The following is a 23,864-nucleotide window of genomic DNA, read 5'->3' as shown; positions in this document are numbered from 1 at the left end:
TTTGGCTTTAACACACGTTAGAAAGGAAGCCAGTAAGGCTACAAACGAAGAAATGAGGAGCAGCACCAGCTCACTGCATAATATACACACTTTATTTATGAATTTGTATGTATACAGACTTTCTATACACACATTACCTATATAATAAAAATGTACATGTGTATACATGGTCGTATAAATATAGAACTGTAGAAATCTTAGAACTGATCCTGTCTATTCACAGCAACTCCTCCCGCGGGACCACTTTGTTCGAGTAGCCGTCATTTGAGACTTGGACAAAAGGGGCAAGTGTCATTTGTGTTGGTTTGCGCCCAGAATTTGATGCACTGCAAGAGAGAGAATGAGTCAGGAGCCACTGGCACAACTCAGAGGCGCTGTGAGCGGAGCGTGGCATTGCTTTTCCAGAGCAGTGCTGGCAAGGGGCACTCATTTGAAGGGAGGGTTTGCTTTGCTCCTTAGAAACAGCCCCCGTGGAAAGGTCACTGCGACAAGGGAGCCCCTTTCCAACCCAGCAGCCCACCACGATCTGCTGGGAACCATCACAGGGAACAGAACGACGCGCACGCAGCAGGGAAGCACACTCACCTCCTTGTGCAGCACATGCGAGCAGGCCATGGGGTGAAGGTCACCAGGCTGCACGAGCTTCTGGCACATGAGACACAGCTTACAGGCAGCGGGGCTCTGGGGGGACAGCGAGGGAACACGGAGCAGTCACAGCAGTCACACAGCACACCTCAGGTCCCACAGGACGCGTCCCAGCTACTTGGCTCATGCCAGGGGCCACAGTTTGCCCGATTCCTCCCCCTGCCCACCAGTCCTGCAGCCATTCCCTCCTCCCCCACGCAGGGCACGCAGACCCCCAGCTGCGAACCCGTCCCTTCCACCCCACCAGCAAGAGCAGCTACATGAGGAGAGAGAGGTCCCAACCCCGCTGGCTCGTCCCTTTGGGCACTCCTCAGAGGGGCTCCCTCCCCAGGTAGCTTTCCCTGGGGATGGTGAGGTGCTCTAGGAAGGCAAAACAACAACAACAATCTTACATGTGATGCTGTCCCAGGGTAAGCCACCTGGGCTGGGGGCAGGAACATGGGCGTGCTGATCTGAGGCAGCGGAGCAGAAAACATGGGGGCCCTGATTCGACTGAGAGGCTGTGGGGAGGCAAACGAGGCGTTACCAACAGTGCAGAAGGAAAGGACGCCTGAGGCTGAGCCACCCCACGTTGACACAGGGCAAAACTCCCCCTAGAGCCAACACCACAGTCAGCAGAGAGGGGAACCCCCAGGACAACCTGCAGCACGCAGCCCGAGCCTGAGCTCTGCGTGGTTCCAGCAGTGAGCCCCGTGCAGCTCAGCCTGCAGGGAGCCAAGGCACAAGAAGGGAACAGCAAACTTCTCGCTGCCACCCCGGCTCCCCTTCCCTGCAGCCCCCCAGCACCCCCCCAGCTCTCCCACCTGAGCGCCGGCCGCTGCCCGCTCCTGCTGCTCCGCCAGCTTGGCGGCCACCAGCTGGTTGAGCTCCTCCATGGTCAGCCCCGCCATGGTCCTCCGAGCCGTCTTGATCTGCTGCAGGATGTTGGTGAGCTGGGCCCTGCAGAACAGCAGCCTGCTGAGAGCTGCCCCCCACCAACGGGCCGAGGACACCGCGAGCCAGCCAGCCCCGTGCCGGGGGAAGGCTCTGGCACAGCACCCCGCTGCCCCCCGCCCCAGCTGACATCTCCCACACACGCCTCCATCCTCCGGGAGGGCAGCACGGGGCACGTACTTGTTGCACTGCGGAAACCGAGCCAGCAACTTCTCCAAAAGCTTCTCCAGCTTGTCCGCCGGCTGCGGCCTGGGGAACTCTGGAGTGACCTTCACTCCTCCCAGGCCCGGCGGAGGAGGGATGGAGGCAGCAGGAGTCATGTGGGGGCTGTGGGTGCCGATGAGCGATGCCACGACGGGGCTGTTCCTTCCTTGGGAAGCAGGCAGCGGAGGGGAAGGCTGGTTGGGCCTGGAGATGGCGGGGCTCAGGAGAGGGAAGGAGAGCGCCCGAGGATCGGCGCTCGGCATGACCATGGGGACGGGGACTGGTCCTATGGGGAACGGGAGCCTGGGGGTGAGGGATGGGCTGGGCTGGAATGCCGTCAGCATGAAATCTGTCTGAGAAAGAAAAACGGGGATGGGGGAAGAGAAGGCTGGTTAGAATAAGCCCGCCTGAGAGCAGAGCTGAGTGCCTTCCTCCCGACCCAGACGGGAGCCGGGCTGAGCCCCAGGCAGCAGCCACTGCACCCTCGTGACAAGGGGGGGCTGTGCAGAGCCTTCCCCTTCTCTCCAGGTAAGCCCAGACAGAGCCGCCTCAAGGGACAAGCACAGGGCTCCCATAAATGTAATCCCGCAGTCCCCCACAGTGCACACAGCACAGGCAGTGCCAGTCACAGGCTGACGGACAGGCTGTCCCCAGAGCCTGGCAGAAAGGCCGCAGCGATCAAAGCTGGTGTTTGTCAGGCTGGAGAGGCACTCACTTCTGAGGGCGGAGGTGGCAGCGTTGGGGTTGGGATCTGTGGGAGGCTGCTCAGCTTGGTTCCATTTCTCACCATCTGAATGTGGTCATTGAACTGGTCCTAGCAGAGAGAAAAGAAAACAGACGCATTTATCAAAGCCTCTGCCTCGGGAAGCTCTGGGCACTGAATGCCTACAGCAGGCAAATTCCCCTGCCACAGCTGCCTGAGCAAAGCGTTCTCAGCCCCGCAATGGTCACAGGCCCGAAGCAGGTCATTTGGATTCACAGAACAAAAGAGAATGAAAAAGGACCTGGAAGGAGAAAAAGAGTAACCACGTGGCCTGTCCACACGCACAAGCCCCAAGGGGCAGGCAGATCTCTGCAGCTGCTCACAGACACGCTGACTGTGCCACGCGTTTGGGCACACAGCTCTGTGCTGGGTCTCAGTCTCCTCTCTGAGAAAGTTGAAATTAAGCACACAAAGCAGCACTGATGTGAACCACGCGTTCATAGGCCAGGAGCTGCCTGATAGCAACTTACTCTGACACTTTCCTTTGTCATTCGTATCCTGTTCAGCCTCATCTCCCACTCCTGCTTTGGCCTCATGGTCTCCAGCGTTGGTGGCGCAGACCTGCAAGAACAATTTAACCTTCCCTCTTGCAAACGTGCTCTCACTTGCAGCAAAGTGAAAGCAACAAACTCCTCCAGCCCTCCTGCCTTCCCCAGCAGGGCTCCCCTCCTCTGGGCAGGAAGGAGAGCTCAAACCCAGGCGAGGAACCCCACAAGAGGAGAGCACACAGTGCTACCCGAGGGCAGGGACAGATCTGGGGGACAGAGACATCAACCCCACAGACAACCCAGCGCCTCCAGCACTTGGTCTAGAGCACAGCAGATGTTCAGCAGATGAACAGCGACAGGGAGTAAATAAGCATGGCCCCACCAACCCATTTCGTGACACTACTGAATCACATTAGGTTGATAAAGAAAGCCACAGGAAACCCTGAACTATTTCAGTCAAATCCCCAGTATAAGCAGAAGAGGAGATAAGGTAATTTCAATGTTCTGATCACTTCTGAGACAGGAACTTACTTGAGGTAGGTGAGGTGTAGCTCTGCTTCTTTTTCTGCTTCTTCTAGCTTCAGCACCAGCAGCTCCTTTCGGCTCTCCAGGGACAGGATCTAGCAACAGTCCCAACTAACGTTTACTGCACTGACATTTGCTTACCCCTTCTCCAGCCCCGTGAAGAGCCTCATCCTTAACTGCTCCTAATTTCACACAACCAGTCATCATTCAGTCTGTCATCTAGAACCTCAGGAAGACCCTCTTCAACTGCTTTGCAGGTAAGAAGTCATCCACTAACCTCTGCTTTCCAGGCCCGCTCTGTCTCCTCAAGAATGTTCCTGTTGATTTCATTGTGCTGGTTCTTCAGCTTATCTAGCTCCATCTCCCACAGCTGCCTGTAAATAGAGACAGAACAAATCTGCTTCAGCACTGGAATGACTTAAACAGGAGAGCTGACAAACTCCCACAGAGCCAATTGATCCTCGTAGCTCTTGATGGGGTGGAACTGTGGGATACTGACAGCTTCCAGACCATGACACCAGTCACATTTCCCAAGGCTGCATGAGTCACAGTCCCAAGAGTGAGCTGTTCCAGAGCACACAGACAACCACTGTGCAAACTAAGTCATTCTGCTCCTGTAGAAGTTCAAAGGTGGCCCTTTCCACCTGCGCCTGGATCTGGAACACCTCCGTGCACTGCTAAAATACCTGAAGTGTTCCAGAGTTTAGAGCAGTTGGGCAGCTGCAGGGAACAGCACGGAGGAATAGGTTCCCCCGATTTCTGGGAAGCTGAAATTCAGTCAGAGGTAGCAGGTACACGCTGAGTCAATCCACTACGTATGAATTCTAATCTTATGGGATCTTTATGTAACAAGTATCCAGGAGCCTTCCTGTGACCAGGAGCAAAGAGAATTTGATCCAGAGACCGCGAGCACCAGCCTGCTGAAAGGGGAGATAAAACCCCCAGGGCACCCAAGTGGACAGCACTGTCAGACCCCCTCTGCAGCCTGTGCCGCCAGGAGCACAAGATCCACACCAAGCCAAAACAACGAAGTAGAAGCGTTCAACACGGTTAATCTGCAAACAGCTAAGCGCCTTACTTTTCGTCAGACTGCTCTGCAATCAGAGAAGCAATCTTGTTTTCCTTCTCCTCCTGTTCTTTCAGCAACCTGCACAAGAAAAAAAGGACAGATGGAGCCATCCACCGCAGCGGTGTTATCGCACAGCCCCTAACGCTGCAGCTCTCAAGTTTGAACAACGTATTTGCACAGCTGTGTGCCCAACGCAGCAGCACACTCTGAAGACTGCTTTCAAACACGTATTGAATAGTTCAATCGCTAACATCCTCATGAGCAAAAACGTTGCTGTATTATGACACTGCACAACGACTGTAGTGCTTAACCCGAGCCCAGCACAGAGCTGTGCCGCCCTGATGTGTACTTTGCAACAGTTCACTCAGGGGAAACAGGCAGAGTACTCGGAGCCCTTACTGAAACAGCTTATCCATAAACATCACTGAGCCCTCAAAAATTAAAATTAAAAAAATCCAGACCTTGAAGACGTGTCAGAATGGCTCTATAAAAGCACAAATTCACCATCCAAAGGAACCTTAAGCTCTCTGCAAACAAACTGCGCTGCCTGCTTTAGAACCCCTCTGAAACCAGCCAGACTCTTTGCACAGAGCACGCTGCCTGCCTCACAGCAAGGTCTGACTGCAGCCCAATCTTTCGAACCATTAGGTACAGGTAGGCTGCTTAAGCAGGAAACTCACAAGAAACCAAGAAATGTACAACAGAAAACAACAAGACCCTAACCCTGACACTGTCACTGAACAGCCCTGCCCCCTGCTGAAAGGCTGTGGACTCACAAAGATGCAGCAGAACACAGCAGAACTGTTGTTATTTTTGCCAAGTTCTGTCCATACAAATATCTAACAGGTATCTAACCTGCTGCCCGGAATTTCATTTTGAGATTGGCTGTACACAAAAGCTGCTCTGCCATAGCTGAATCCACTCAGAACTGCACAGGCCCATCCTGACATACTCAGCAAAACACTCACTGCTTCCAACAAGTTTCAAGTGATCCTCTTTTACTTGATCAGATATACATCAAAGCTAACTTATTCTTTTCTTCCTAAAAAAATTATTTGTTTTTTTTTTTTTCATACTAATACCTTCTGCCTTTCTCGCAGAGTTTCTCAATTTCTGCTTTCAGATCCTGCTCTTTCTGCAGGAATTCTTTCTTTTCTTTCTCCATCTTCTTCTTTGTCTCTTCTCGCTTGATTGTAACATCCTGAATTGCTTTCAAAATCTCCTAGGGCAACACAAGCATCGCACCAATGAAGAGCAGAACTCCCAAGTAATGTTTTTCTTTGTTTTTAAATCCATTAATATCTTAGCCAAATTGAAGAGAGATTATGAGATTACATGCATCATCAGAATCTTTCTTTTTAGCAGATCCAGACATGATTCATAGAGGTTATCATGAGGAAACAGGGGAGACAGACAGAAAGTCTGAACCACACGTTCTCCTGTCTCCTTAGAAGAACTCTGGGGCACTCCTGCTCCCTGCTCTATTTCTAGGCGATAGACCACTGACGGTTCCTTTTATCCTAACCTGAGCCACCGCAGAGCTAGTTGCGAATCTCATTAAGCTAGGGATCTGTGAGCAGTGACTACAGAGACCCAAACAACGCTATGGAGTTAGTTCTCCTCACTTCACACCGCCCTTTCCACCAGCTCTCACGGGGAAAAGCTCGTGTGCTTGTTGAAGAGATGTTGCAAGATCAGCAGCAGGAACAGCCATATACGTGAGATGCTGTATCGTAACTTACTTCTGAACTGCTCAGGCTCAGCACTCGGATTTGGGCAGGGACCTATCCTTAATGCTACAAAATGTACTTGCGTGGGCGCACAAGGCCAAATCAGCCCACCTTCATCGTGCAGGGCTAAGGGGCAGGTTACACAGAAAGATTTTGCTAAATACCTGGTGGTTCTTCATCTCCTCCTCCCTCCGCTGCTGGAGCTGCTTAAGCTGTACCTGTAGCTGGTTCTCCACTTGCCTCTGTTTGTCCAGCACCTCCTGGTAACGTTCCTTCAGCAAAGCCCTCTCAGACATCATTTTGTCCTGCAGGGGAGAGCAGACATTCAGGGAGAACCTTCCCCTTCCCTCACACCAGAGACAGCACGGCTGCAAGCAGGAAAGCTCAGCAGGGTGTGGAAGCCCACTGGACGCCAAGGTTTGTACCAAGAGCCACGTTATCGACTCCCACTTTCAAGGCTCAGACTCTGTAGGTCAGAGAAGATGAACGGAGGCACTGCCTGGAGCTGCAGCTGCCACTGCATCTCCTCTGCAAAAGAGGGCAGCTCAAGAAGGCCGAGGCTGGTATTTAAACGAGAAAAAACACCCTGTGGGAAGGGCAGGGGAGCCACATCAGGATGCCCAGCGCCAGGAGCAACCCTGCCTCCAGCCACTTCCTTCACCAGCACGGTGCTATAAAATTTAGCTGTGGGACATCCTGCGAGCATTTTTAAATTTTTCCCAACTCTCTGGGATGATTTGGTACGCAAAATAACAAAAATCCACAGCTTGGGTGGGAATGCTTTTGTTCCATACACAAGGTATTTAGAAACAAACCAGCAGCGTTTCGCTTGCTGAGCAGCCAGAGAGAGCCCAAAATTCACATCAGGCACCTGCCGAATTGCCGGGATGATCTTTCTTGGCCAGATACTAGCTAGGGATGATCGCTCATGCTCACGTATCAGCTATAGGACACACCAGAGCCGCCAAGTACCACACACGCTGTCCCTGCCACCACCGCTCTGCGGCGGCTCCGAATTCGGGTCACTTTTGCCAACGGCGTGAGCACCGCGGGAGCCTTTTTGTCACCCGTGCTCAGCAAAACCAGCCGGGCCGAGCCCCCAGCGCCAAGAGGGGCACCCACCAGGTTCTTCTCGATGTCCTGCTCCGTGCCGGCGTCCGCATCGGCCGTCCTGAAGTCGGTCTGCGGAGGCACACGGAGCCCGTCAGCGGCCCGGCCGGCCCCGGGGGGCAGGGGCAGGGCCCCCGCTGTGCCCCCGGCCCCCACCTGCACCGCGATGTGCTGCGACGGCTTCGCGGGGGCCGCCTCGGGCTCGGGCTCCTCCGCCGCCCCTCCGCCGGCCGAGGGGGGAAGGGGGCCGCCGCCGGGGCCCGGGCCTTCCTCCCCCCTCTCCTCCTCCTCCTCCTCTTTCTCCTCGTCCTCCTCCTCCTCCTCCTCCTCCTCGTCCTCGCCTCCCGACGGCGCCGGGGCCTCGCCGGGGGTGGCCGCGGGCTCCGCGTCTCCTCCGGCCGCTGCCTCGCCGCGGCTGCCGGGGCTGCTCGGGGCAAACACACAGCGCTCACCGCGCGGAATAAACCAGCACCGGGCACCGCTCGGAGCAAACCGGCACCGGGCACCGCTCGGAGCAGGCACCGGGCACCACCGGGCACCACCCGGCCCCTCGGTGCCCACCTGGCGGGGCCGGGCTCGCTGAGCCGCGGGGCGGCGGCGGGGCCCTCGTCCTGCGGCCGCTCCAGGGCCATGGCTGGGGCTGGGAGCCGGGGGGCCGGGGGCCGGGGCTCGGCTCCGCCCGGCCCGGGCCTCCCCTTCCGCCGCCGGCCCCGGGGAGCGGCGGCCGCCCTCTGGCGGAGCGGAGGCCGGGCGGGGCTGGCAGCGGCACCGGCACCGGCACCGGCAGCGGAGCGGCACCGGCGGCCGCCGCCGGCCCATGCCCGGTGAGCGGGGCCCGGCCGGGGCGTGCAGGGGGCTGAGGGGTGCGGGGGGGGGTCCCCGATCCCCGGCCCCAGCCCCGCGGGGCTCCTGCCCGGCCCCGGCCGCCGCGGACTTTGCCCCCCCCGGGCCTGGGAGGGAGCCGGGAGCAGGGCGGGGGGGACGCGGGGGCGGGCAGGGGGCTCGGAGCCCCCCTGGGGAGGCGGCGGGGGGCCGGGGCCGGTGCTTCCCGTGCGGGGCAGGCGGGGCCCTGGCGGCTGGGGGGGGGCTGCGGGTGCTCCCCGGGGGCAGCCGGGGCTCGGGGGGAGCCTCCTGGGCGCGGGGGTGCCGCTGTCCCGGGGGGCGGTTTGTGGAGCCCCTCAGTGTGTTTGTGTCTCCCCCCGCAGCCTGCCTGTCTGATGCCGCAGCGGGAGCGGAGGGCGCCGCGATGGAGGTCCGGGATGGAGGCCCCGCGCCGCGTCCACACGTGCCTTTGGCTGAGCGCAGCCTGCATCCCCTTGGTGCTGTCGCACGGACTCGCCCCCGGCACCCAGCTCGGCGCTGACGGCCGGGCCACGCCGCGGGGACACGGCGAGCTGGCCTGGGCTGTCAGCCTGGACGTGCCCGAGGAGGAACTGGAGCAGCGGGCGGAGGAGCTGGCCCGGACCGCGGGGCTGGTGAACATGGGCCGCATCGGGGAGCTCAAGGGCCATTACCTCCTCGCCTACCGGCCCCACGGCCCCACGGCGCCCGGCCACGAAGCAATAAGGAGATCGGTGGACACTTTGTTTGCACAGCACGACAGCGTGCGGTGGCACTCGGAACAGAAGCTTCTGAAGCGCTCCAAGCGCAGCCTGCACTTTAATGATCCCAAATACCCCCAGCAGTGGCATCTGGTGAGTGGTTTTCCTGCTCCGGTCCCGCCAGTGATCTCGGGCCCTTTGTGTGGTTACAAGCGAGCCATGTGGCGGGCGAAGCAGCGACTATCTCTCCTTGCAGCAGGGAGGAAGCGGGCTGAGAGCTCGCCCTGCCCTCCTCCTGCTCACCGTGATAACAGGAGGAGGCAGCATCCTGCCCAGTGCTGGCCCCGTGCTGCGAGCACCCTGCTCAGTGTCCTGAGCGAACCTTTAGTGACCGGCACTCCCAGCCTTGCCCTGGCCCCGTGCTTCGTAGCCAGAGCACTGGAAAGGTCCCGGAGCCCCTGTCCGTGGGGCAGACCCGCTGCCCTGCCGGTGCTCTGCTCTCACTGTCCTTTCTGGTGCTTAGAACAACCGCAAGAGCCCCGGGAAGGACATCAACGTCACCGGCGTGTGGGAGCGGAACGTGACGGGGCGCGGCGTGACGGTGGTGGTGGTGGACGACGGTGTGGAGCACACCATCAAAGACATACAGCCAAATTACGTGAGTGCTGGCTCTGCTGAGGGATGGGGCGAGGGACAGATGGACAGCAGGCGGCTGGGCGCAGGGACGTGGCTCACCCAGGCCTCCAGCGTGCCACAGCTCAGCAGGGCCTGGCCCATGATGTTGTCCCAGGCTTGGCCAGGGGCTTTGCACCTGAGCTGCAGGGTTACCAGCGCTTGTATTCCTGTGCTCCCCTGGTAGGTGGCTGCTTAGACGTGGGAGCTGGCTTCTGCCTGACCCACAGCAGCTGCTGAAGCTGCCTCTGTCAGTCCCTTTCCCACAGCACTAGGTAGTACTCTTGAGCTGCAGCCCCGTGTAGCAGCAATCTCTACGTTCCTGGGACCTCCGGGTCACATTTCGGGCCTCACAGAGCGCCCTTGAGTTCTGCTTTTCCAGAAGAGAGAAGAGCAGGTCCCTGAGCTGTGCCCGTGGCTCTGTTTCCAGAGCCCGGAGGGCAGCTATGACTTGAACTCCAACGACCCCGACCCTATGCCTCACCCCGACGAGGAGAACGGCAACCACCACGGCACCCGCTGCGCGGGGGAGATCGCCGCCGTGCCCAACAACAGCTTCTGCACGGTGGGGGTTGCCTACGGGAGCCGCATCGCAGGTACGTGCACACGACAGCACCCCGACGTGCGGGGCTGACGCCTCGCTGCTCTCCTCCCCGCCGGTCCTGGGAGGGTGCCAGCGCCTTGCCCAGACTGGTTTGTCTCTGCGAGGGAGGGACCTGCATCTGCCTCAGCTCCTCCGAGTGACGGAGCAGGATGGGTGTGTGCTGGGGGGCTCCCCAGATCCTCCCAGTGCCACCAGCCTGCCTCTAGGGCTTGCAGCATCCCCCCCCCAGCTGAAGCCAAGCACTGTGCAGCGGTGCAAACGCGTGCCCGCTGTGGTGCAGAGCTGCAGGCTGTCCAGAGGCACCCGGGACACAAACATTTCCTGATTCCCCATGCTCCCCAGGCCCGTGGTCTCACTCCAGCCTTGTGCAGAGGGCGATGCAGGGTGCCAAGGGCCCTGCAGTGCCCTCTGCAAAGCCCGGGGACGTGCTGCCGTGGCCTGGGCTGCCTCTGGAGCTCTGACTCTGCCTTGCAGAGGGAGGTGAGCTGTCTGCCTGGCAGGACGTGTCCTTGGCAGGGCAGGCACAGCGCTGCAGACGTGATTCTCCCCGCACCCGGCAGGTGGTGCCACGGCCCCTGCGATGGGCACAGCCCCGGGACACGGCCGGGCCGGGGCGCAGGGTGGGCCCCGGGTTGCCAGGAGGGTGCTGGGGGCATGGGGTCCCCCAGGGCACCGAGGGCAGCCCCACAGCCCCGCCCTGCCCGCTGCTGTCCTTGTGGGGTGCTTGCTGAGCAGCCAGCCGGGTCCCTGAGCTCCAGCCCCCCAGGGAGGCTGCGGATGGAGGCTGCAGGCGATGCTGGGCTGGCAGGAGGGGAGATGAGCTCACGGTTTAACCGCAGCACCGGGAATGCAGGAGCAGGGAGGGTTTAGCCCAGGCTATTGAGGCAGGACGTGGAATTTCTTTGAGCTCCAGCTCTGCAAACGTGTGCCTGGCCCTGCAGGGCGACGCAGCACGGCAGCCGTGAGCTCTGGGACGGGGAAATGAGCCCCAGCAGCGCAGCTCCTGCACGGGGCAAGGCTCGGATGCGGCAGGGAAAAGCCTTGCGGTGTGCCAGGCGAGAGCTGGGATGGGTGGGCGGCTGTGCTGTTTATAAATAGGCCTCACTGAGCCGTGTGCCTGCTTTCCGTTCGTAACGCTCTTTGCCAGCCGAAACTGTGATGCAAAACTGTAATTATTAAGGGTTTGGGTCATGGAAAACTCGGCATCGAGCCTTCGTTTGTACTTCTGTAGCCCCCAGGTGGGGTTGCCCTCCTGGTCTGAGCGCAGCAGTTGGGGTGTCCTCATCTCTTGAGCCCTTTCCTCAGCAGCAGGCGTGCCACCCAGCCCAGAGCCATGCCTGGCCGGGGAAGCAATCGCTCCAGGCAGGGACCAGCTGTGAAGAGCAGCACCATAACTGAGGGCGGGATGTCAAAAAGCCCCTGGGCTGCAGTGCTCTGAGCTTGGGGACTTGGGAGCACACGGACGTGAGCCCAGCCAGTGTTCAGGTGTCCTGTGCCCCCTCACCAGCTTGGTTCTGGCCATGGGACTGGAGAACTTAGCAGAACAGCCGTGCCTGGCAGAGGATGTGGAGCTGAGCGTGAGGATGTGTCTGCAACCCCAGAGCCTGAGTTAAATCTCCCCCTGCAGCCTGCTCTCTGCCTGAAGCTCCAGAGCTGGTCCAGTCAGGCTGCGAGCGCAAGTGTCCCTCCTGTGAACCCGCCGAGGAATTCATGCACGCTGTTTGCACAGCTTGCTTTGATCCACTTCAGCCACGTCCATTGTCCTCTGTCTGCAGGCATCCGAGTGCTGGACGGGCCCCTCACCGACAGCATGGAGGCCATCGCCTTCAACAAGCATTATCAGATCAACGACATCTACAGCTGCAGGTGAGCCAGCCCGCGCCCCTACCCAGCAAAGGGCTGCACGCCCTGCTCTGCCATGGCTGGTGGCTGACTGCCCCCACCAGCTCCTCCAGTTAGTCAGGAGGCACCAGAACCAGTTGCCACCTTTCGGAGCCGTGCTGCGAGCTGGCAGCTCCGTGCTTCAAGGCACCAAGCAGCCGCCTGCTCCCGCTGGGCAGGGCTGTGAGGGCTGGCTCCGTGCCTGCCTTCACCCTGCGCTTGGGTTTCTCGGGGTCTCTGTGCTGCTGGACCTCGAGGGGCTGCAGCCAGGTGCCTGAGGTGGGGTGCTCTTTGTAGCTGCTGCTGGGAGTAACGCCTTTGTAAGCTTCTCTGGGCATTATTGCAACACCTCATTGCTCATTCCAAGGGCAGGCCTCCCTGGGGGTTTGCTGCTGCCCGTGACTCGTGTCACAGCGCGCTGTCTCTCTTTGCAGCTGGGGTCCAGACGACGACGGGAAAACTGTGGATGGCCCCCATCAGCTGGGCAAGGTACAGAGCAGCTCCAGCAGCACCGGTTGCCCCTGGCCTGGCCCTCCAGCACTCGTGGTTCCTCGCCTGCCCGAGCAGGCCGGGAGGGGTGTTGCTGCCTCTGTGTGCTGCCAGCGGAGGTGTTGCACCTCGCGGCGTGGCGGGGAGAGGTGACGTTGCTGCGGGAGGGCGGTGTTCAGGCACTATTAGATGAGCTTCCCAAAGGGAGGCTGGTTGCAGAACGTGCTCTTTCGCAACCTGTGGTATTGTTCTGAGGCCTTTGGCAACCCAAGGGACGCTCTGCTCGGGAGACCAAGCATTCCCCGTGCTAACAATCACCCGCAGAGGACACCCAGCCTGCCTGTGCGTGGCTCCTGCTGCCCAAGTGGGGGACTCACTGGAGGGAGCCCCACAGCTGGCTCCACATTGCACACGGGATGCGGTTCTGCTGAATTTCCCTTTTGCTTGGCAGCCTCCTGCTGTACTTCTCTAACCATGAGATAGCTGCTCTGTGCTGCACAGAGCGATGCTGACAACTGGGGTATCAGTTCAAGATGACAAATGCTTTCCAGCCCTGCAATTCGTTCCCTTCCTGAATGCAGAAACAGCTCGAAGAAGCTCTGGGGCACAGAGCACAAGCAAAGCTTTGCAGTAGCAGAGAGCCCCTTCACTCTGGAACTGGCTTTCCTGGCCAGTGCACGATGTGCCGGCACCCCCCGAAGGTGGGCAGAGGAGGAGGGCTGGTTTCCAGCAGGGATGCTTTCTCACTTGCCCATCAGACACGTGTCCTTGCTCTGGGCAGGAATGGCATCTCTGCGAGGTGTCAGCCTGGAAATGGGCTTCCCGAGCGGGGCTGATGTCATTGTGCTTCTCAGTAAAGGCAAAGCCCCAGTGCCTGTCAGGGCTGAGGCCTTGCAGAGGGGCAGCAGCCACGCGTAGGCAGCCTGTGTCAGCAGGAAAGCATCGGTGCTGCAGGAAAGCCAGTCCCAGAGTGAACCCAGGGAGCTGGGAGGGCTGGGCATGCTGCGTTTCTGCTGGAGTTCAAAATCTGCTCGATCTTTGTGCTCTGATTGCCTGGAAGTTTGTTTTCCCTTTTCCTCATTTTATTTTTAATGCAGAATCCGCTCAAAATTGTAGTAAGCTCTAGATGAGCAGTTCCCCAGCCCCGATGTTGGCCCCATCTCTCCCTTTGTTAGGCTCGCTCAGGAATCCCAGCGTCTGCTCAGGGCCGTAGCAGCTCCCTGACTCCGCTGGCAGGGTGGAACACAGCCCGGAGGGGCTGCGGCTGCCCCCGCTGTCACCCCGAGCCCTTGGCAGGGCTGCTTGTTGAAATTTCTGAGTGTGCTTTCTGGTTGCTGGCTGGAGATGCCAGGACAGGGCTCTGCAGCACGTCCTGTGCCTGGGGAGCAGCACGCTTTGGGGCAGCCCGCTCCTCCCGGCACAGACCCTCAGCGGGGGGAGCCAGGGGAGGGGAGAGGCTCTGTTCCTGTCCCACCCATGGCCCTTTCTCCCCCGCAGGCCGCCCTGCAGCATGGTGTGATCGCAGGTCGCAGGGGCTTTGGGAGCATTTTCGTGGTGGCCAGCGGCAACGGGGGGCAGCACAGCGACAACTGCAACTACGACGGCTATGCCAACTCCATCTACACCGTCACGATAGGTGAGTGCCTGGCCTTCTGTCCTGCTCCTTCCCAGCGTGGAGCACTGAAATCATCTCAAAAGTGCGGAACCTGCCCGGCTGGGGGCTGGCTGGGTAGTGGGAGTATGTAGGAAACACTCCTCTGGGAATGAATGTGGCATTGTGCAGAGGTGCTGGGCTGCCACCCCCAAGGCTGGAGTTTTCTTTTGAGCTACAGAGCAAGAGGAGCCCAAAGAAATCACTGCCTCTGTTCGGGCAGCATCGCTGAGGCTGTGACAGACACGCTGCTGCGTTCAGGGAATGGCCTGGGATACAGCATTCCCGTTAGGTGTGATAGAGCAGAAACATGTAATCCGTTTTCTTGGGGACAGAAGCTACGTGGGGGGTAGAAAATCTGTTTAGTATTAAGGCCGGTGAGGGGTTGTTTTTTGTGGCTGCCTTTCCTGTAGATCTTCTGGCCATGAAAAACACAGCCTTGGGTCTGGTTTCCCTGCTCGCAGCAGCGGGCCGTGTCAGGGCTCTGAAAGCAACCCCAACACACCAAAAACCTTACCAAGGGTCAGCTGTGCTCGCAGAGCTGGGCTGGGACGAGGACTGCGGGGCTCACACACCGCTGCCTTGGGAAGGGGAGAGCCCAACCCTCAGGTAGAGACCGTGGCAGCAGAAGGGGAGCCTGTGAAAAGGTGCAGGTAGCAGGACAGGTCCCCAGGGACTTGTCACCACGCAGTTTCTGCAGGTAAATGGGGCTGGCTCCGCGTGCTCACTGCCTTTGCTCTTCCTCTTCCCCAGGCGCAGTGGACGAGATGGGCTCCATGCCCTTCTACGCCGAGGAGTGTGCCTCCATGCTAGCCGTCACCTTCAGCGGTGGGGACAAGATGATGAGGAGCATCGTGAGTACCACGTCCCCCCTCTGCCCTGCCCGCCCCGCCTGGCTGCAGGGCTCTAACAGCCCGGGGCAGACGAGGGACAAGGCTCTGTGTCTGCTGAGTGCCACACAGCGGCCTTAGGCTTGTAGTGGGCTTGTCTGTGAGGCAGGGAATGAACACGCTTTTTGTCTGGTCCTACACAGTGCTCTGAGAGGGAGGTTCCCATTTCTGGCTGTTCCCAGCTGAGGTGACCCGCAGCTCGCCCAGCAGGGCTGTTCCTGGGCACGCCGTGTGCCTGGCTCCAAACGCAGGTCCCGTCTGTGAGATCTGCCTCTGAGTGCAGGCAGGATGTCAGGCCGAAAGGGACGGGGATTGCACGCCCCGATCTCCCTGCCCTGCTGCTGGGAACCGCACGGAGACATCTTGTGGGACAGGGGCCACTTGGGTGACCCCAAGAAATTCCTCTGCCCTGCGTCCCTGGGAGTGGTGTCTGGGGAGCTCCCCTGCTGACAGCCAGCAGGAGACAATCCCATCCGGGTGTGCCCCTAAAACACAGCAAGGATGGGGCTGGAGCGAGGCTCCTGTGCCACCGTGGGCTCTGAAGGGCAGGGGGGCTCTGTGGGGGCTCCCCCCAGGTCAGCCCCATCACCCCACGGAGGGCCAGGAGCAGCATCGGGCTCTTTAAACTACTTGGCCACAGCTCTTCCCTCTTCTGGCACGTGGGCCTCTCCCAGCTGATTTTTTCCTGAATATTTTTATCAGCTTTTCCTTTTTTTGCCAAAAAATGACTCCTTGTCAACAAAATGTCCTTTTTTTTTCCCGAGCCAAGCAGCCGAGCCTGTTTCCACCAGCCCCAGGCCTGACCCTGGGTGCTCCTCCCTCGGTGGCGGTGTGCTTGGCCGGCTCTCAGCCCCTGTGGCTGGGTTCTGCCCTCGTCCTGGTTCCTTCAGGGACTGCAGAGCCACTGTGGGGTGTCCCATTCCCAGGCAGGACAGACGAGGGATGGTCTCGTGAGCAGGGAATTGTGGCTGTGGCTCCGTGCCTGCTCGGAGAGGCGCCGAAGGCAGAGCTGTCAGACAGGCTGCCCTGCATGCGGTGTGAACCAGGGGAACAGGGAGAGCCTGGGACAGAAACAAGCTCCCCACAGCAAAAGGCAGTCCCAAGCTAGAGCACGGCACAGCCTGCCCGCAGCAATGGCTCAGCTCGTGCAGCCGGGCAAGCGAAACCCAGAACGGAGCTAATTCTGTGTTTCAGAAATCCCTTCAGTCATCCCAAGCTGGTTTGGAAACTTGACACTAGGAAACGAGGCGGCAGCAGCCAAGAAAGGGCTGTGCCCCCGTCAGGAGTTGCTGTGCTCGCGCTAGGAGTTACAGCGCTTTGGTTTCATGTCCAGCTTCCCACTGCCTGCTGCCAGGGAGGTAGCCCTGGAGGTCTCAGATGTGCTTTCATTTTGCACGCTGCAGTAACGTGGGAGCTGCTGTTCCAGCAGGGTGCCAGAATGAGAGCCTGTGCGTGGCCTAGGAATGGTTTATGCCAGGGCATCATCCTTTTTCTTCGCACTAATGTGATCGATCCCTTATGAACCCCTTTCATGTTCCAACTTACACACCCCTGTCTGGACGATGGTCTCCTGCTCCGAAGCGCCTGCCGGTAGCTGTGCTTTAGGGACGGCAGAGTTAACTTCTCTGCAGCCATCTGCTGGGCTTTTTTCTTTTACCAGACTGTAAACGTTGTATGGTTTCCTTAACGGGAAGAATTTAATACAGCTTCTGGCACAAGCTGCATTTCCTACTGAAAGTTTGTGCTGCCCAGGGTGTTCTCTGTCGGACACGCAGCGTCCAAGCACAAGCTGAGGGGGTTAGCAGCTGACAGAACAGTACGGCATCAAATGGGCAACAGAAACCACAGCTCCTGGCAGGGCAGGGAGTCTCCTGCTGAGAGCAGGGGGAGGTGGACACTCGCCTCCTCTGAGGCTCCTCACCTGAGGCAGGCAGCGTTCAAACACAGCCCTGGCTGCCTGGGAGGGCAGGGGGGTGCACTGCTGGTGCTGGTGCCCACTGGGGCATCAGTGAGCAGGGGCTGGGGCAGCTCCTCTCTGCCCCAGGACAGTCCTCCCAGCCCTGCGAAGGCAGCCCGGGGTGGAGAAGGTTTCCACCAAAATAATAATCTGGGACCCCCGGCAGTGGAGGAGGGGGCGGTGGGGGAAGCCTGGTCCTCGTGAGGCCAAGTGCTGACTCTGCTTTCTCCCCTCCCACTCCCCGTTTCCCGAGCCTCCTCGTCATGTTTCCAGCCAGCCCTGGGGGGATCTTTTCCTCCTCTCCAGGCTTGTGGTAGAGCAGGAGCAATTACAGGAGCGCTGGTAATGCATGAGCAATACATCAGCACTGCGGGGCTGTCAGGAAAACCTGCCAGCTTGTGCACCATCCTGCCCGCTGCTGGGGGAGCAGGAGGACAGGAGGAGCCTCGCCTCCGCCTCGCGCCCCCCGGGGCGCTCACCCCCGGGCTCTCCACCATCTGCCCTGTTCCCTGCCAGGAGGGCAGCTGCTGGCCCTCCTCCTGCATGGTTCTCACACTGCTCACGTCTTAGCTGTGGGGAGCCCCACAGCCCCCCCTCTGGCACAATTTGGGGGCAGTGCTCCCCTCGCAGTGCCCCTCTGCTGTGCCCCCACATTTGCAGGCTGAGCGTGGGCTGCCCCGTTCCTAACCCAGGGCAAAGCGTGGCCTGACAGGAGGCCTCTCTCTGTCTCTGTCCCCAAAGGTGACGACGGACTGGGACCTGCAGAAGGGCACGGGGTGCACCGAGGGCCACACGGGGACGTCGGCTGCGGCTCCTCTCGCCGCCGGGATGATCGCGCTGATGCTGCAGGTGCGGCCGTGCCTCACCTGGCGGGACGTCCAGCACATCATTGTCTTCACAGCCACCAAGGTGAGCCCTCCCTCCTGCTGCACGGCTCTGTGTGTGTCTGCCTGCCCTTCCGTAAATCTCTCTGTTGTCTGGCTGCCAGCGAGCGGACTGCGTGCTCCCCTTGCCCCTCGTTCCTCCCAGGAATGCGGCAGAGGCATTTTCCGCTGTCAGGATAACAAATGGGGAATTTGCTCCAGGAATGCCTCTGTCTGCCTCTGTGCAGGTCTGCCACGGGCTCGCCGTGCCTGCCTGCAGACCTGGGGAGTGCACGTGAGCCCGGCCGTGCCTGAAGGCGAGGAGAGGAGCTCTGCCCTGCCCCGGCCTTCCCTTGTTTTCTCCAGAGAGTTGAGCTCTTGGAAGCAGACACAACAGAGAGCTCAGCAGCAAACACAGCCCCTGCTTTTGCTCAGCCCTGCCTGCTGCCTGGCTCCTGCTGGCCCAGTGGAGCTCAGGACAGAAAGGCCGAGTGGGAACCGATCGGGGCTGATTCAGCCGGGGACAGGGCTGCTTCTGCCCCCCCTGGGGAGCAGGAATCTGTGTCCAGCTAATGCTGTTCGTAAAAGAAAACCCACTCTGGCACAGGGCAGCGTTTTCCACAACTGCAGGCAAGCACTGCCAGAGCATGACAACCTGATAAGTGATGGGACCCAGATCCATCCTGGCCCGAATCTTGTTGATTTAAAAGACCAGGTTCCTTCTCCCCGAGGCTTCTGCCGTCCCACAGGCTGTGGCCCGGGTGGCACGGGGAAGGGAGCAGCTGGGATGTTTCAGAGCGGAGGCATCTGTGCCCTTTTGTGCTGCTTGATTTCCTTTCCGAGGAGCCGGGAAGCCTGTTTGTCCTGGGCCTTGTTTCAAACAAAGGTCAACCTGTTTCTTTCTAATAAGGCCATGCGGGTTTGCCTCCCTGCTGCTGCAGGAGGTTTCTGAGCCACCTTCCCCTCGGGCCCAGTTCCTTCTCTGGGTTTGCGGGGCCGCGGGTGTCCCCCAAGGTAAGGAGTGCCCTGCATTTCTTTGCAGTACGAGGATCGTCACGCCAAGTGGGACACCAACCAGGCTGGCTTCAGCCACAGCCATCAGCACGGCTTCGGCTTGCTCAACGCCTGGAGGCTGGTGAACGCTGCCAAGGTAATCCCATCCCTGCCCCGTGCGTGCTCCACGGGCTCCCAGGGCAGCCCCACAGCGGTGGCAGGGACAGGTCCCCTCCTGGCAGCACCGTGGGGTGACTCCAGCACTCCAGGCCAGCACTTGGGCTGTCCCCCTGCAGCCCTCGCTACGAGGCTGCTTTGGGTATGAAGTAATGAGGCTGAAACCTGCCCCCGAGCTGCTGCTCTCTCACAACTATATATAGCCATGGGCGAGAGCCTTTTTGCTCGTGGGAGACAACAGCTCTGATTCATAGCCTGGGGAGGTTTGTCAGCAGCCCCAGCACCTTCCTCGCCGTGCACCAGGCTGCGGGGAGGGGATGGTGCCCTGAGGATGCAGCTGGCAGCATCCTGGCCTGCAGGGATGTGCTGTGGCATGGCCAGAGCCAGTGGGGACATCCCCACCTCCTGTCCCGGTGCCACGAGCTGCCTGCAGACCAGAGCACTCCCCCTGGCTCCTGGTGCTCACCCACACACCAAGCACCATGCTGTGTGCAGGGTTGCTGCTGGTTGCCAGCGATTCCCCCTTTTTTCGTGGGGATTTTCGGGCTGCTTGCTCTTACCCCTTGGTCCTGCCCCTCTGTGCTGCAGCACAACAGCCTCAAAAAACTGCTCAAAGCAACTCTGGCAGCAGAGACAAAACCACAGCTGCTGGTTTCGGAGAGTCCTGAGTCTCCACCAGCACCTCCAGGCAGTTTCCTTCCACTCTTAGCCACGTGGGCAACCCTCAGCAGCCCCGTGGTGCTCGCTGCAGCCCACGTGCACAGGCGGGAGGCGTTACTGGCAGGAGGCTTGCAGGGGCGGTGGGAGATGGGGAGGTGGGCGTGCAGGGAGCATATGACCTCGTGCTAACTGCTCGTGCCTCTCCCCTGGCAGATCTGGGAGTCCGTTCCCTACCTCGCCTCGTACGTGAGCCCTGCCCTGAAGGAGGGCAGGAGCATCCCGCTGCTGCCGCAGGAGCTGGAGGCCACGTGGAACGGTGAGAGAGAGAGCCAGCACACGGCCTGGCAGGGCACACCACGAGGGGTTCAGGGCCGGGCTGCCCGGGCTTTTCCTGCTCTCCTTCCCCGGGGGATCTGCCCTGGGTCTGCGCCCCCTCGCTAAGCCTCGGAGGAGCCAGAGCGAGCCTCGCGCAGGGCTCGGCTGGGCAGCAGCCAGGGCTGTTCCTCGGGCTTTGTCCATGTTAGGTAATCTGCAGCTCCCGACTTGGCCGGCCGCTGTCCACATAAACAAGGCGATGCTCGGGCTGCTACCAGTGGGAAGGAGAGCCGGGATCGGGGGCAGCCCGGCCCCGCACCCTCCCCACCCCGCAGCAGGGCCCGGGGAGCTCCTGTCCCATCCTGGGGCTTCCACACCCCTGTCAAGGGTCAGGGGCTCGGCAGCACCCGGGCACAGGGGTCCCCCTGAGAGGAGTTTGGAGCTCAGCATGCCATCGCCTCCCTGCAAATGGTCCTCTGCCCTTCCCTCCTTGCTGGGAGGTGCTGGGCGGGCGCTGCCCACAGCTTTCCTTCTGTCCTGCCCTGCAGCACACAGCCACCTGGCTGCCGGGCAGGTACCAGCACTGCGGGGCCCCGGGGGACAGAGGGTGACACCCTGCTCCAGCCCTAAAGCAAGGGCTGGGGGGCAGGCGGCTCCTTTTGCCCTAAATGGAGCTGGGAGCTGACAGCTGGGCAGCAAAGCAGCCCTGGGAAGAGGCGAAAAAGGCAGTTTGGAGAAGTATGTGCACAGCAATGTGCCGCCGGGGGCACTGCTGTCCCCCAGGTACCTGGCCCAGAGCTATCCCTTCCCCCCAGGAAGGGGCTGCCTGGTCCTGGGGTGGGGGAGCACCCACCTGCACCCACCTGCACCCACCCGCTGCATGGCCGGGGCTGCCAGGAGGGGCCCGCAGCGTGCCAGGGTTTCCCCTGCTATAATCAGCAGGCCTGGGGCTGAGGCTCTGCGGAGCCGTGAATGGTTTGGGGCCGGAACATCAGGTCTGGCCACCAGGTTTCCCATCCCAGGCCTCTCCCCAAACCCAGCCCCCGTGTCGCTGCGGTTCGGGGCAGCCTCTGGGGTTGCCGAACGCTTGCACAAACGCCGGGTGTGATGGTTTGGTGAGGGACGAGGAATTGTTTCCCTGCAGTGGCCAAAGCTCTCCGGGTGGGCTGCTGAGCTGTGCGGGGTGCGACTGCCCCGGCTCCTGCTGCTTGGCTCCAGCAGCACACACACACACACGGGGCCAGCAATTTGTGCCCTGTTAAGCGGCACAGCAGCACCCCAGGGCCGGCTGGCAGCAGCCACCATCCCGGGCCAACCCTGGCTCCTCTGTCCCAGTCAGCAGCGCCGACCTGCAGCTCTCCGGCATGCGAACCCTGGAGCACGTGGCAGTCACCGTCACCATCACACACCCCCGCCGCGGCAACCTGGAGATCAGGCTCTTCTGCCCCAGCGGCATGATGTCCCTGATAGGAACCACCAGGAGCATGGACTCGTGAGCACCGGGGCGGGCAGGGACTGCAGGGCAGGGCCAGGCACGTGCCCGGCCTCGCAGCTCACGGCTTCTTCCTCCCCCCTCTGCAGGGACCCCAACGGCTTCGCTGACTGGACCTTCTCCACGGTGCGGTGCTGGGGCGAGGAGGCGCAGGGCACCTACAGACTGGTCATCAGGGACACCGGTGGGTCCTGCTGCTGGGGGTGCTGGCAGTGAGGCCAGGCTGGGGCTGGGAGCTGGGAGCCCCAGTGGAGGTGGCAGCATCCCCTCCCGGAGCTGCTGTGTGTGCCCCGCTAGCCCCGTGCCCTGGGGAGCTGCCAGCCCAGCGCCTGGGCTGTGCCAGGTGGAAGAGTTCCCCGCTGCTGAGACCTGTCTCTTCTCCAGGAGATGAGAGCCTGAGGCCCGGGACCTTGAAGCAGTGGCAGCTGACCTTGTACGGCTCCTCCTGGTCCCCAGCGGAGATGAAGGAGCGGCAGAGGTAGGAGAGCACAGCCCCGTCTTGGTGGGGAGCAGGAGCTGGCGGGCTCAGGGACGTTACAGAGGCCTCTGAAGGGAGCTGTCACGGCGAGGTGATGGCAGGGGGAGGAACAGGTGGCAGAGGGGGACCTCGGGCTGCACAAAACAGCTCCACTGCGGAGCTGGCAACCCCCAGTGGCGTGGAAGGCACCCCAGAGCCTTCACGGGCATTTGGGATCCTCCCTGCGGCACCCTCACTGGTGCCCCTGTCCTGCAGGCTGCTGGAAGAAGCCATGAGCGGGCAGTACCTGGACAGCAACTTCTCCCTGCCCTGCCCTCCGGGGCTGGAGATCCCCGAGGAGCAGCACTACACCGTCACGGCCAACACGCTCAAGGTGAGCCTGCTGGGGCTGGGGAGAGGCACGGGGTGCACGAAGCAGGGACACCCATCCTCTGCAGGAGTCACGGGGAAGGGGAAACCTGCGGCCCTGATCCTACTGGCACCGTGCCCTGTCCCCTGGGAGGCGCTGGGTGACGGGGCAGGGCTGGGGGCAGTTGAAGCTCTGGTTCTCAGGGGGCTTCCTCCTCCACAGACCCTCCTGCTGTTGGGCTGCTTTGCTGTGTTCTGGACTTTCTACTACATGCTGGAGGTGTGCCTGACCAGGAACAACGTGGGCTTTGACCTGAGCTGCAGCGGCTCCACCGCCTGCAGGTGGTACCCGCACGGGGGCAAGCACAGAGCCCTGGAGAACGGCCTGGAGATGGAGGCCGTGCCGCTCTACAGGGAGAAGGAAGCCGAGGAGGGCGAGGCGGAGGGCGAGCAGCTGCAGCCCGCCCAGGAGGACGGGGGCGAGGAGGGGTCCTGGACCCCCACCCACCCCAAAGCTCCCCCCAGCAGCAGAGCTGCCGGCTGCCACGAGGCAGCCCCCGCCGCAGCAGGGTACCTCGGCCGGGAGGCAGCAGCCGAGCTGCTGTCGGAGGGCAGGGAGCACCAGGCATGCTAGCTGGGGCTGGGGGATTGGGCTGCATCCCCCCCTCGGTACGTCCTTCCTGAGCGTGGGCAGCAGAGCCTTCCCGAGCCCCCGGGGACCACTGCCGCCGCGTCCTGCGAAAAGGGGTGCTGGAAGTGGCTCAAGCAAGGAGAAAGTCCGCTGGCAGTGGCAGGGGAGCTTTCCTTTCCCTTGCTCTGGAAAACAAAGCAAGCCTTAAGCCCGTTCCCAGAGGAGCTTGCTCCCTGCCCCCCCGTGCTCTGACCCCGCCACCCCGTCCCCTCCGGCAAGCCCACGAGCAGGCGCACGCTTGGGAGGGGGGCAGAAGGCAGCGGGGCTCCCTCCAGCATCCTGCCCAGAGGCTGCAGGGCGTCAGTGCCCCCCGCAGGGTGCTGGGGGCTGCCCCCCACACCCCGTATGCTGCAGGGAGGGCCGGGGGTGTCCCTGTGTGGGGACACCAAGCGCAGAGCCTGGCTGGGGCTGGGGAGGGAGGACCGAGTTGCTCTGGCAGCGGCTCGCCTGCGAGCCGGGCTGGTTTGTTCACGTGTCTTTGGGTTCGCTGGTTTATTTTTTTAAAGTTGGGGGGTTGTTTTTTAAACGGCAGAGTCCTTTTGTGTAGCTTTCCAAATAAAGTCTTCTAAAAACCCTCCTCTCCCCGATCCCTCACTCCTCTGCCCTCCCAGCGCTTGCTCCCTTTGGGAACCCGAGTCCCCGAGTGCCCAGGGCGGGGGGAGGCTCTGCTGGGGGCCGGGGCTGCTCCTGGCCGG

At 60.9% G+C, this 23,864-nt stretch overlaps 2 protein-coding genes across 2 annotated transcripts; one reads left to right on the top strand and one right to left on the bottom strand.

The window, feature by feature from the left end:
• Positions 1 to 161: 161 nt before the first annotated feature.
• On the bottom strand, positions 162 to 8,149 carry RNF214 (ring finger protein 214). Its single transcript, XM_084301659.1, has 15 exons — positions 8,029 to 8,149; positions 7,624 to 7,891; positions 7,480 to 7,539; positions 6,522 to 6,662; positions 5,710 to 5,849; positions 4,637 to 4,705; positions 3,836 to 3,932; positions 3,565 to 3,653; positions 3,016 to 3,106; positions 2,498 to 2,596; positions 1,759 to 2,135; positions 1,449 to 1,584; positions 1,038 to 1,145; positions 586 to 681; positions 162 to 326 (listed from the first exon to the last, which is right to left on the bottom strand). The coding sequence occupies exons 1-15, from the start codon at positions 8,097 to 8,099 to the stop codon at positions 261 to 263; spliced, it is 1,908 nt and encodes a 635-aa protein (XP_084157785.1). The 5' UTR covers positions 8,100 to 8,149; the 3' UTR covers positions 162 to 260.
• Positions 8,150 to 8,205: 56 nt separating this feature from the next.
• Positions 8,206 to 23,690, top strand: PCSK7 (proprotein convertase subtilisin/kexin type 7). The gene is made up of 16 exons (XM_084301468.1): positions 8,206 to 8,291; positions 8,673 to 9,161; positions 9,532 to 9,666; positions 10,111 to 10,276; positions 12,060 to 12,150; positions 12,600 to 12,654; positions 14,152 to 14,290; positions 15,059 to 15,159; positions 17,894 to 18,061; positions 19,058 to 19,165; positions 20,059 to 20,161; positions 21,496 to 21,652; positions 21,742 to 21,836; positions 22,037 to 22,130; positions 22,386 to 22,503; positions 22,702 to 23,690. The coding sequence occupies exons 2-16, from the start codon at positions 8,685 to 8,687 to the stop codon at positions 23,110 to 23,112; spliced, it is 2,418 nt and encodes an 805-aa protein (XP_084157594.1). The 5' UTR covers positions 8,206 to 8,291; positions 8,673 to 8,684; the 3' UTR covers positions 23,113 to 23,690.
• Positions 23,691 to 23,864: the final 174 nt, after the last annotated feature.

This window comes from Netta rufina (assembly GCF_964035555.1).
Source record: "Netta rufina genome assembly, chromosome: 25".
Taxonomy (NCBI): Eukaryota; Metazoa; Chordata; class Aves; order Anseriformes; family Anatidae; genus Netta; species Netta rufina.
This window is presented reverse-complemented; position numbering and strand designations above follow the sequence as displayed.